This window comes from Eschrichtius robustus, chromosome 7, assembly GCF_028021215.1.
Source record: "Eschrichtius robustus isolate mEscRob2 chromosome 7, mEscRob2.pri, whole genome shotgun sequence".
Taxonomy (NCBI): domain Eukaryota; kingdom Metazoa; phylum Chordata; class Mammalia; order Artiodactyla; family Eschrichtiidae; genus Eschrichtius; species Eschrichtius robustus.
In genome coordinates, this window is record NC_090830.1 from 99789930 (window position 1) to 99802131 (window position 12202).

Below are 12202 nucleotides of genomic sequence, written 5' to 3' on the forward strand. Positions count from 1 at the left end.
TTGGGGAATATGTTTTAATAATATTTTCATGAAAGCAGCTTAAAGTGAAAAACTATGAGATATCCCCCAAAACTGCTGAATCTATTGAGAGGTGAACATTTTTTATATTCAATATAATATTATTAATATATTTTATACATGTGTAATAGTATTATTATAAAACATAGGAAAGAGAAATTTTGCAAAGACTAGGGAAGATGAAATCAATATTTAAAATTTTAACAGTAAAAATGTTTTGATCTGAGGTGGGTATTTCTAATGGGGAAGCTTCCATTCACTACTTTTTCACTACCCAGTGGTCAAGTCGCCTGACTCACAGGTGCATAGAATCACTAAAACTCCTCATGCCGCTTACCTAGCCTCTCAGTGACTTGAACTTAATATTTTGCTGTCCTCTTCAACATCAACAATTCTGCTTTCGAAAAGTGCCTTATATCCATCTTGTTCTCAGGCCATCACTGTAGGCTAAACACCTATATTCCCAACCTTGGATTATTTTTTTTCAAGGTCTCCTAAGTATTCTCCCAGCTCTGCTCTCTCTTTGATGCCCCCAGCCCCCCACCTCCCCCGCCTACTCCATCCTAAACATTACCACCAGAGTAGTGTTCCTAAAATAACATATCATCATTTCTACAAGTTCTTACAAATAGTAGGAATTCAATCTCTCCTTGTTAAGAGGCTGAATGATGTCACTCACTCATTAGTTCAAAAATATTCACCAACTTGCTGCTGCATATGAGATAAAGCATAAACCTCTGAGCTTGTCATTCAAGGCCTTTCACTCGGGGCCCCAGTTCTTTTCAAACATAATTTGGACCTTCTTTTTCACCATAAACACCCTCCTTTCTGTCAGGACAAACTCAGTGTCCTAGACAACACCATGCTCATTTTTTGTATCCTTTATTTCGAATGCTGTATCCCCTACTAGAATGACCTGCCCCTCCCCGTCTCTACTGACTCATGGCATTCAAAGCCCCAGCTTAACCACCACTTCATTGAGAAACCAGCTTCCACTATTCCATCCCACATTAATCATTTTCCTCCTTCATTACCTGTAAAAACAGATATGTACAATCATTTGGGGGACGGGGGAGGATGGCAGTGAAAGAGGGTCCAAAATGGGAGAAAGAGTTTTCAGCAGCCAGACAAACGGTGTTCCTAGGGAATTAAAACTTCCCGTCAGCTTCCCTTCTTCAAAGAAAACAGCACATTGACCCACAGAAAGAGCTTCTGTCTTTACCTGAGTTGAACTGACTAGGCCGGGCAAGGCTGAGCAGCTAGGCGGCAAGAATTCTCAGGCACTGTTATGCTTCCACCCAAGATCCTGAGTTTTCCCTATGGATTCTCTGGCCAGGACACAGCAATATATAGGCTGTCTCACTCTCCCCAGGCATTTTCTCATCCTCATCATCATTGGAGGCAGCCCCCTCCCCCCTTTTGCTTGTTGCCCTTTAAGTTGGCCTCAGCTGGTTGAGTTTCAGTCCGCTGGAGTTTAGTCAGACTGCCTCATCAGCAGAATAACAAGAGGTGGTGAATAAGCCAGCCAGAGCAAACTTCTTCCTTTCTACTGAAGCCTGAGAGTAAAATCTATTACCCATTTGGACATCTACTTATGACCTCACCATAGATTAAACAACAACACAGGATTTCAGTAATGGGCAATCCTCTGGAGACCCCAGTTTGAAAGAACAAGGAGAGCTTTAAGAAACGTGGTAAGCAAGGACCACAAGAAGCTTTTCCTTCTTAATTGATCCAGATTTGAAGACAGAGAGAAAATTGTGGTCTAAAGTGGTATACTGCCTCCCACCACCTACCTCCTCAGTGGAAGCTCCCTCTTGACATTGCATCTTTACTGAGGTGTAGGTAGAACAAAGTTGATGCATCCAGTTCAGGCATTATCAAAGCATTCTAAGGATACTCTGAAAAGAAGTTCCAACAATGGTTTGCAATTTTAGCCTCAATCAGAATCACCTGGAGGGCTCGTTAAGGCACAGATTGCTGGGGCCCCCAACCCCAGAGTTCCTGATTCAGTAGGTGTGGTATGGGGTCTGATCATTTGCATTTATAACAAGTTCCCAGGATGCAACTGCCCCTGAGACCACAAGGTTGAGATCTGATCATCTAAATCAAGGGTGGTCCATGGTGGGCTACAAATTTGAATTATCTGAGGAGGTTTTTAAACAATACCAGTGCCCAAATCAACCTCTAACCAATTGAATCTGCTTCTCTGGGGGGCGGCGTTGGAGCACTGATGTTTTAAGTTTTCCAGATAATTCTGTTGTGTAGCCAAATTTTGTGATCCACTGCTAAATCTATCAACTAATGACACTAGCCACTCACCTGCATGGGAAGTAAATAGGAGCCCCCGGGGAACCACTCAGTATGGAAACATTTATTAAGCGTCTACAATGTACTTTGCTTTCTTCTAAATGACAAGGTTCTAAAAAAAATCATACCTAATTTGAGTGAGTGACACTATTCACATTGGACACAAAGAATGTATATTCTGAGGAAACTATACATCCCCAAAAATAGATCAAAAATACTCAAGAGGAATGTACGTTATTGAATTATCATTTAAAAGCGATAAATTAAGTCCCTTCTTTTTAAGTTTTAAATAGGTGGGTTTTTTTAAATTTTTATTGCCGTATAGTTGCTTTACAATATTGTGTTAGTTTCTGCTGTACAGCAAAGTGAATTAGCTATATGTATACATATATCCCCTCCTTTTTGGATTTCCTTCCCATTTAGATCACCACAGGGCACTGAATAGAGTTCCCTGTGCTGTACAGTAGGTTCTCATTAGTTATCTATTTTACACATAGTAGTGTATATATGTCAATCCCAATCTCCCAGTTCATCCCCCACCCCTTTCCCTGCTTTGTGTCCATACATTTGTGCTCTACGTCTATGTCTCTATTTCTGCTTTGCATATAGGTTCATCTGTAGCATTTTCCTAGTTCCTCGTATATGCGTTAATGCATCACCTTCTTTTGTCTTCACAACAACCCTGAGAAGCAGGTACTTTTATTATCCCAATTTTACAGATGAGGAAACTGATGCTTAGAAAGGTTGTTTCCTAGCCAGGATCATTAATCTGATATTTGAACTTGTCTGACTTCAAAGCTCAAGTTCACAAATCACTTTCCAACACTGCCTTTCACAGGGATGTTTATGGAAATCGCTGCTCCCTGCACCTCCTCTCACTTCTATCCACTTTAACCTTTTCCACAACTTCAGGCCTGTGAATGACTTACCGTGGTCCCAGTCTGGGAAGGCAAAAGCCAATGGGCCAGAACCGTGTTCTCAATTTTGGCTGAATTAACTGAGGTGCTTTTCAAAATCCTGAGGCCTAGACCACTTAAGTCAGAATTGGAAAAGAGGGTCCAGAGGTCAGTGATGAGTCGATTCCCAGTGGAAAATCAAAAGCACTGATTTGTAATATTTTTAGATTTCCATACTGTTAACACTCCCACTGTGGCTCACTTCAAGCCACCAAGGTGACATCAATTGACTCACAAAATTCTGAAAATTTAACAGTCTATTCTTGCAGGTAGAAAGGACCTGAGTCCAGCACACCCAGTGGAGCCCATATTTTTGTGAGCTCTTCTACTATGGGGCCAAGATTGAGAACCACTGAGCTACAGAAACCAGAGTCACCTGGGAGCCTTAGGGTTTTGGGGATAAGACCCTTAGCAAAGTCTATGTAAAGCATAGAAAGGAAGGGAATGGAAGAAAAAGGAAAGGAGATGTAGAAGGGGAGTGGAAGGGAGGGGGAAAAGAGAGTGATAGAGAAAACTATCCTCTGGGCTGCAAGGCAGAACAAGGTAGCCAGCCAACTGGGATAGCAGGAGCCAGCCTCCCGCTAACTCACTGGGATTCACTAACTCATTAGGATGCGTCTATCCTTTGTTTGAGTTTTAGAATGTCAGTGCCACAGATGCTTTCACTGACTGTTTTTTAAGGAATAAAAAGATGCATTTTGATTAAAAATATTTACCTCTTGTGTAATAATTAAACAAGTAAACCCTTACCAATACTGAGAATTTCTGATTTTGTTCTCTCACACTTTTTATTGCTTCCAGGATATAACTTGTTCCAAGACCAATAAAAATAAACATTTCCAATCAAATTTCGAAATTCAGTTGACCCTCACCCTCCTCTCATCACTTCATCATGGATCTGTACTGTGTAGGGGTACAGGGGTTGAGTAACAAAAAACAAAAGGGAGCAGTGGAGAAGTGAAATAGATCTGGGTAAGGTATCCTCTCAAAAGCTCATTTCCTCTTCTGTAAAATTGGGAAAGTCATTCCCCTCCCCACAGAGTTACTGTGAGAAGGAACTGAGAGAATATGGGAAACACACAGTAGAGTGCAAGACACTCAATAAATTGCAGTTATATAGGAATACAAATATATATGTAGTCATGGATAACAGCTACCCTTTCAAGATGCGTTCAATTTCCCATCATAGACTCTTCATTGCTCTTTGTCTTAATTTGGAAAATAATAATAACTTTTTCTCCAGATTTCTGAGTTGTCTATGTTCTGACAAAGCAAGAATTAGGAGGGAATATAGTTGATCAGAGCTCTGACCGAGTGTAAGCAACCAAAAACAAACTAGGGGTACCTGAGCCCTACCCACCCTTCACATGCACCATTTTGGGACAGCTCAGTGGTGGCACCTAGTCACACAGATTCCAACCGTAGCAAATATACTTCCTAATGACCTTTCTAATGCTTCAGGAAGCCAGACTCTATGTCTGAGCCATAAATCCATTCTTTTCCTTTCTTCCGTTTTTGCCATCTCCAATGACTACCTTCACCCTGTGAGAACTAGGACCCAAACGTGACCACTGCTGCCTCATTTCTGTTCCATTTCAAACCACGTTCTAGTTCTCTTTATACCCTATCATTATAATAAGCCACTTGTCATACAGAACTCCCTTCTAGCCAGGTCTTATTTGAAATGTCTCTTAAAATCAATAATCACCTCTTTTAATATTAGTCTTCTTGCTCAATCAAGACCTCAAGGTTCAATTTAAAAGTCCATTAGCATGAACTGAGATGATGTCCTAATTTCTATATGATTAATTGTACTTGTGATCCTTCTCAACAGGAAGAATTCAGTTATGGGGACATCCTATTGCAGTAGACTGGGCAGAACCAGAAGTAGAAGTTGATGAAGACACAATGTCTTCCGTGAAAATCCTATATGTAAGAAACCTAATGTTGTCTACCTCTGAAGAGATGATTGAGAAAGAATTCAACAATATTAAACCAGGTAGGACATACCAGACAAGATTACATTTTCAAAACATACTTTAAAAATACTCATGCTTGTGATGACTTCCTGTATCTTTAAATAAGATAGCTTTCACTTATTCTCATAATTGCATAGACTATTAAAACTATATTCCTACCTTTGGATTAGAAAATAGGGACCTAAGGTCCTGTAACATTTATCGATATTATAATTGTACATGTTTCTGTGTGATTACTTAATGAATACATATTTCCTTCATTAAACTATAAATTCCATGAGTTCTTTTTGTTTCTATTGTCTCCTCAGCTCCTGTCTGTGTGCCTGGGACTTAGTAGATGCTCAATAAATATTAACTGTGTTAATGAATGCATGGCCATAACTATAGATCTAATGCAGGTTTCTCAACCTCAGTATTCTTGACATTTTAGCCAGATAATTCTTGGCTGTGGGGGTCTGTCCTGTGCACTCCATGGTGTAATAACAAAAAATGTCTCTAGACATTTTTATAATTTTGTAATTTTTGTAACCAAAAATGTCTCTAGACATTTTTGTGCCTGGGAGGGCAAATTGCCCCCAGTTGAGAACAGCTGGTCTAATGGAATATGATTGTGACTTTAGGTACATAAGTAAGGAGATGACAACTTGTTCTAGGAAACTAATTTGGGTGAAGAGAAAGCAAAAACGAAGGTGGAGAAGAATAATTACTGTTCATTTTGTCAATACTTTTCATTACCAATTTTAAACCATGAGATCGACTCCCTATCTCTTTTTTTCTCATATAGAAACTGCAACACTGAGACAAGTAAAGCATTTTAAGAAACAATGTCCAGACAAGCATTTCCTAAAGCCAGTTCTGCATAACATTAATTCTATAAACTGTTAGTAGATGTTACTGATAAAAGAGGTCCATGGTCAAATAAGTTTGTTAACACCAGATTCAGCAAAATTAAAGGTTTGTTTGCTTGTGGGACTTAACAGAGTCCTTCACCTTCTAATTTGCTTTGAAAGTCTCCAAAAGAAGAGCTGTAGGATAACTCACTCCCCAGTTTGGGGGCCATGGATCCCATTTTTTGGCAGATCATCTTGTGGTATTAGCATGCTTTGGAGCATATTAGTCTAAGTTTATCACCGTGGTGACATGTTTCCATAAATGAGAATTTCTCAGGCAGTAACTCTCTAGATTGTTGATAAGCATGGGCCATGATGCCATCATCTTAAAACTGCCTGAGGATATTCACTTCACATAGTCATGTTGCCTGTTTCCAACTCTGGTTGCTCTGTCAGTTATAATAGAATAAATTGGTAATTCATTCTAAAGGTAATTAGTAAGGTTATCATTTCTCCCTTTTTAAAGATTCATCAGAGATATGTCTTTTTCCAGCCTTCAGGAACTCTGCCTTCCCTGCTACTTTAGTATAACGGTGTGGCTCAACAACGCTATGATGTAGGGTACCTTACTACTTCCATTATTTTAAAGATAAGAAAACCAGGACCCAGAGCAGATAAGTAGCTTGCCCAGGGTCATACCACCAGCATACAACCAGCAAGTGGCAGATTCCGGACTTGAATCCAAATCTGGTTAACAGCATATTCTTAACAACTGTAGGACCCTGTGCTCTGTGCTTATTCCATTCACTCACTCATTCATTCACCTGTCATTGCTTCAGTAGCTCATGGGTGCCAGGCACAGTGGGAGGAGCTAACAGGTATGATGTGTGTGTGGAAGGAGTTTAAGATGCTGCAGAAGAATAACAGCAATGGCAGCCTAACTCCCGAGGTGCAGAGAAGACTCATGGTTAGGAGAAGTGACGTATAGTTGGAGATCTGAAAGTTGATGCAGTTATGAGCATAAGAACTGATCTGTGAATGTATAAGCACTGCTCCACCATGACTTTAAGTTGATTTTCTTCCTTCCCAGAGTGAATAATACTTCTTATTTTTATGTAATTAAAACATTACTCCTTGAAGTAAGTCAGAAAGAGAAAAACAAATACTGTATGCTAACACATATATATGGAATCTAAAAAAAATGGATCTGATGAACCTAGGGACAGGACAGGAATAAAGACATGGACGTAGAGAATGGACTTGAGGACACCGGGGATGGGGGAAGGGTAAGCTGGGACAAACTGAGAGAGTGGCATGGACATATATACACTACCAAATGTAAAACAGATAGCTAGTGGGAAGCAGCTGCATAGCACAGGGAGATCAGCTCGGTGCTTTGTGACCACCTAGAGGGGTGGGATAGGGAGGGTGGGAGGGAGGCACAAGAGGGAGGGGATATGGGGATATATGTATACATATAGGTGATTCACTTTGTTATACAGCAGAAACTAACACAACATTGTAAAGCAATTATACTACAATAAAGATGTTTAAAAAATTTACTCTTTTTAGGGGGGAAAGGCTGGAATGAGAAACTACTAAAAGGCTGTTTCCTTTCACAGTCACTGGCTGTCAGCTTTCCCAGTCTGTGTGTTGAAGAGAGACAAGTGTCCAGGCACTTTTAATTATAATGAAAATAATAAATGCCAGGTGTGTTTCTCTCTCTCTCTCTCTCTCTCTCTGAGGCTCTCAGGGCTCCATAACTATGTGTGGCTGCTTCTTGGCACTCTGCGAAAGAAAATGAACTGCAAAGGGTGGCTACTAGCAGACATCTGCTGTATTGGGGAAAGAAAAGTCAGAGCTAACCAGTTTCTTTTCCAGTGGAAAGGATGTGTTTATACTTACCTAGAAAAATTTGAGAAACAGAAAAATAACTCTTTAAAAATTCTATTGAAAGTTTGGATCCCTCGGAGGATCCTGAATATTCCCTGCAAATATTTATCAATGTATTATTTTAACCCTGATTAACCTGAAAATATTATGTCGGTACTCAGAGAAATAAATGACAATCAGAACAAAAACTGGGGCCTGAAAATGTATGTTCTTCCCCAGTGTAGCCTAAGGGTATCTGCTGAAATTCCAGTTATAGTCATTCTATAAAATCTGATTTTCCTAAAGGGGTTTACTTTCAGAATCACCTGGAGGGCTTGTTAAAACAGATTGCTGGCCCTGACCCCTGAGTTTCACAGTCAGTATGTCTGGGGTGGGGCCCAAGCACTAGTATTTCCATTAAGTTCTAGGTGAAGCGGATACCGCAGGGAACCATGACCCTCTGAAAGTCTCCCCTTGGGATTGCAGATGTGTTTGTCTTCAGGTAATTCATGTGTCTCTGACAAGTTGGTAATGAACAGAGTAACTGTTTTCCAGTTCTCTGCATTATGAGTCTCACGGTTGACCACTGGTATTTTATTGCCTCACTCTCTGCCAAATGAGGATCAATCAATAAACAAATGCCTATGCACAAAGAAGGAACATATTAAAATAAGCCATATGTTGAATACTATTGTAGAAAATACCAGCTTTTATGATAAAAACTCTCACTTTCTAATTTGCCTGTTTTATGAGGTTAAATTTTTACATCTTAAGATTTCTAGTGGCGCAGTGGTTAAGAATCTGCCTGCCAATGCAGGGGACACGGGTTCTATCTCTGGTCTGAGAATATCCCACATGCCGCGGAGCAATTAAGCCCATGCGCCACAACTACTGAGCTTGCGTGCCACAACCACTGAGCCCACACGCCACAACTGAGCCCACACGCCACCACTACTGAGCCTGTGCTCTAGAGCCCGCGAGCCACAACTACTGAGCCCGCATGCCACAACTACTGAAGCCCATGCGCCTAGATCCCATGCTCCGCAACAAGAAAAGCCACTTCAGTGAGAAGCCCGTGCACCACAACGAAGAGTAACCCCTGCCTGCCGCAACTAGAGAAAGCCCTCACACAGCAACAAAGACCCAACACAGCCAAAAATAAATAAATAAATACAATAAAGTTAAAGAAAAAAAAAAAGGTTTCCAAAAGCATGTGTGGCTGGACATTACTGTTCAAAAATGCAAGCTGATTTCAATATCTACAAGCAGAATTTGAGAACATCAAAATCCATTATCATCTGAAGTGCCACCTAACTAATGTGAATGATAGGAGTTGGAGTGTGAATTGACTGATAATATTTGCTCATCCTCTGTGCCCAGGTCCCACTCGGTTTCAGTGCCTGGGGGCCCCAGAGGGCCCTACTTGGTTTCAACCCCTGTGTACAAAACACTAGGTAGGAACTAGGGTAAAGACAATACCAAAATGCCTCTGGGAGCTAACAGTGGAGCCTGGGTGGAGGATGGCACTGGAGAATGAATGGGGCAAACACTGGAAAGGTAGAGGTCCTCATTGGCCCACTTTTTACTTCTTAATTACCAAGATAAGACATAAGGTTAAGTCACAATAATTACCCCACTTGACACTGAAGGAATAAAGGGACCAGGTTAGAAGTTCGGTTAATCACATGTCCCATGGTTCATGGTCTCAAATACCTTTATTTATTTTCAGCTTAGCCAGACCATTTTGCTCCGTACAACCACGATCATAAGAAGTCAAGGGTTGAATGCTGAGGGGTGAGAGAAGAGAAGTACTGCAATATTTTAAATTTATCCTTACATTAGAACCCTACCATTATTGCAAAGGAGGACAGTTTATAGCCATTGAACCTCATGATAGAGTAGAAACCTAATTGCCTTTGTGACCTTGAACCTAAGAGGGTAGATAACTGAACTTTGACAGGGAGAGGGGAAAAGGAGGACTTCTCTCCTCCTCTCTTCTGATCCTCCCTGGCATGGGGTCCCATCCTAGGTTGTCTCTGGACACTAAGGATAGAAGAAAACCCGTTCTCTCAAGATACACCCAAGAGACTATAACTAAAAGGGGGTAATTTACATGCTAAACTAACAGGTTAATGTTAAGCAAGTTTCCATCTTACCTTCACTCTAGGCAAAAGTTCTATTTTTAAAATTGAGTAAGCAACATTTCATAATAAAATGTAAAATATAAAGCTCAACCATCTCAGTAGAACTTTATTTTTACACATTACCATCAACATATTCAGCAATCCCTCTGCATAAAAATAAGATAGTTTGATTTGTTATTTTTTTATAACACGAATAATATAAATAAGCCTTGCTAATATTTGTAGAATACTGGAGAATATAAATTAAAATATCAAACTCCCCTTTCTTCTCCCCAACTTTTCTCCCCATTACTGAAGTAACCCCTCCTAATGGTCTGATCTTTATGCTTCCAGTTCTCTTTCTGTGTGTGTGTGTATTCATATTTATGTGCACATGTATGCCGGTTGGGATTTTTAAAAACATAAATGCTATGATATTATACATATTATTTTGTAAATTTTTAAATTTAACAACGGGCTCTGAATCTTTCCATGTATATATAGGCCTATTTGTTCTCTTTAAAGACTCCTTAGTGTTATTTAATAAGAATATACCAAATTTAATCACTCTCATGAAATTGGACATTGTTTTATTTTTGCTATTTCAACTGACTGGTGTAATGAATACCCCTATGCATGATCTTTTTGCATATGTGTGAATGCTTCTATAAAAGAGGTACCTCAAGGTAGAATTAGTAGATATCTACATTGTTTCCAACCTTTAGATATTATGAACAGCATCGTAAGGAACTATCTTGGTTTTCAGATGTTCTTTCACAAACTATTTTTTGTTTGTTTGTTTTGATCAAGAGAGCATGAGATAAGCAGATGGGAGATCTGAGTTCTAGTTCCTAGCTATGTGAACTCATAAATCTCGCATACCTTATCAGAACCTTACATTCCAAATCATTAAGTTAAAAATAAATAAAGGTAAAATGAATTGAAAATTAAATTATTACTAAAGTCCCTCCTAACTCTAACACTTTTTATTATATAAATCAAAAGAGACAAGGTATTTTTCTGGGGAAAAAGCCATAAAATTTAAAAAGGTAATTACCTAAATATATATTTATAATATGACCAATAATTGAGTTCAACTCAATAATATTTTACCATGTATAAGTTACTATCTTTTATATTATATAATATACAAAACCAGATACCGTTCCTACCCTCAAAGATCTTATAATCTAGGAAGTGGAAACACAAATCCACAACTAATTATAATAAGGCAGAATATGAGTATTATTTAAAAATTAGAAAAAAATCTTCTGTTGAATGTACAGAATTTTAAACCGGGACACAGGAAATATTTTCAATGACCTCCTTACTTAAATAGAGTCTCCAAAAAAAAAGGATAAAATATTCTTAGAAGCTAAATGCTTAAATATATCATGTTCAATGCTATCTCAGGTTTGCTAATGGGGCTACTTTCAATCTGCTTCCAGGTGCTGTGGAGAGGGTAAAGAAAATCCGAGACTATGCTTTCGTGCACTTCACTAACAGAGAAGATGCGGTGGAGGCTATGAAAGCTTTAAATGGGAAGGTAATGTAGGACAAAGAAAAAATATGTACAGGTTCCATCAAAGTTTGGTGTGGAAGTTTTATTCAAGGGAACAGTCCTGCAAGTCCTTCTCTCTCAGCCTTCCTTCATCTCTGACATGGCTGCCTCAATCCATCTAAGATGAACAAAAGAGAAGTGATGGAAAATACAATGGAGATGTGGCTCATATGTCCAATTCTATCTCTAATTTTGGCTGATTTGGGCATGTCATTGGCCCTCAATTTCTTTACAAAGAGAGAGTCGGAGTGGATTATCCCGAGGTGTTTTTCCCCAATTCCAGTTTTCTCTATTTCAAAGAAACTATCACCTTTGTAGTGCAGGATTTTGGAGGCTGATAATCTAAAAAGATGTCAAGGTTATCATTTTGCCCTCAGAGTTTGATCTTCCAAACTCTGGAAGCCTTGGAATCTCTTCACCTTGCCAAGAGTAAGGTCTGGGGAAAACTCAAATACTATATCCTTACTTCTGATTTGTATATAGAAACCAATATAATATTTACTTATTACGCCAATAAACATTAAAAGGCTTTTGTAGACCACTTACCATGCTA

At 39.2% G+C, this 12202-nt stretch overlaps 1 protein-coding gene across 2 annotated transcripts in view; it reads left to right on the forward strand.

Moving 5' to 3' along the window:
• Positions 1 to 12202, forward strand: part of A1CF (APOBEC1 complementation factor) — a 79722-nt gene that overhangs the window by 51319 nt on the left and 16201 nt on the right. For both annotated transcript variants that reach the window (XM_068548121.1, XM_068548122.1), the window contains exons 6-7: positions 5119 to 5283; positions 11537 to 11634. In XM_068548121.1, coding sequence (XP_068404222.1) covers positions 5119 to 5283; positions 11537 to 11634 — 263 coding nt within the window. The remainder of the gene's footprint in view (positions 1 to 5118; positions 5284 to 11536; positions 11635 to 12202) is intronic.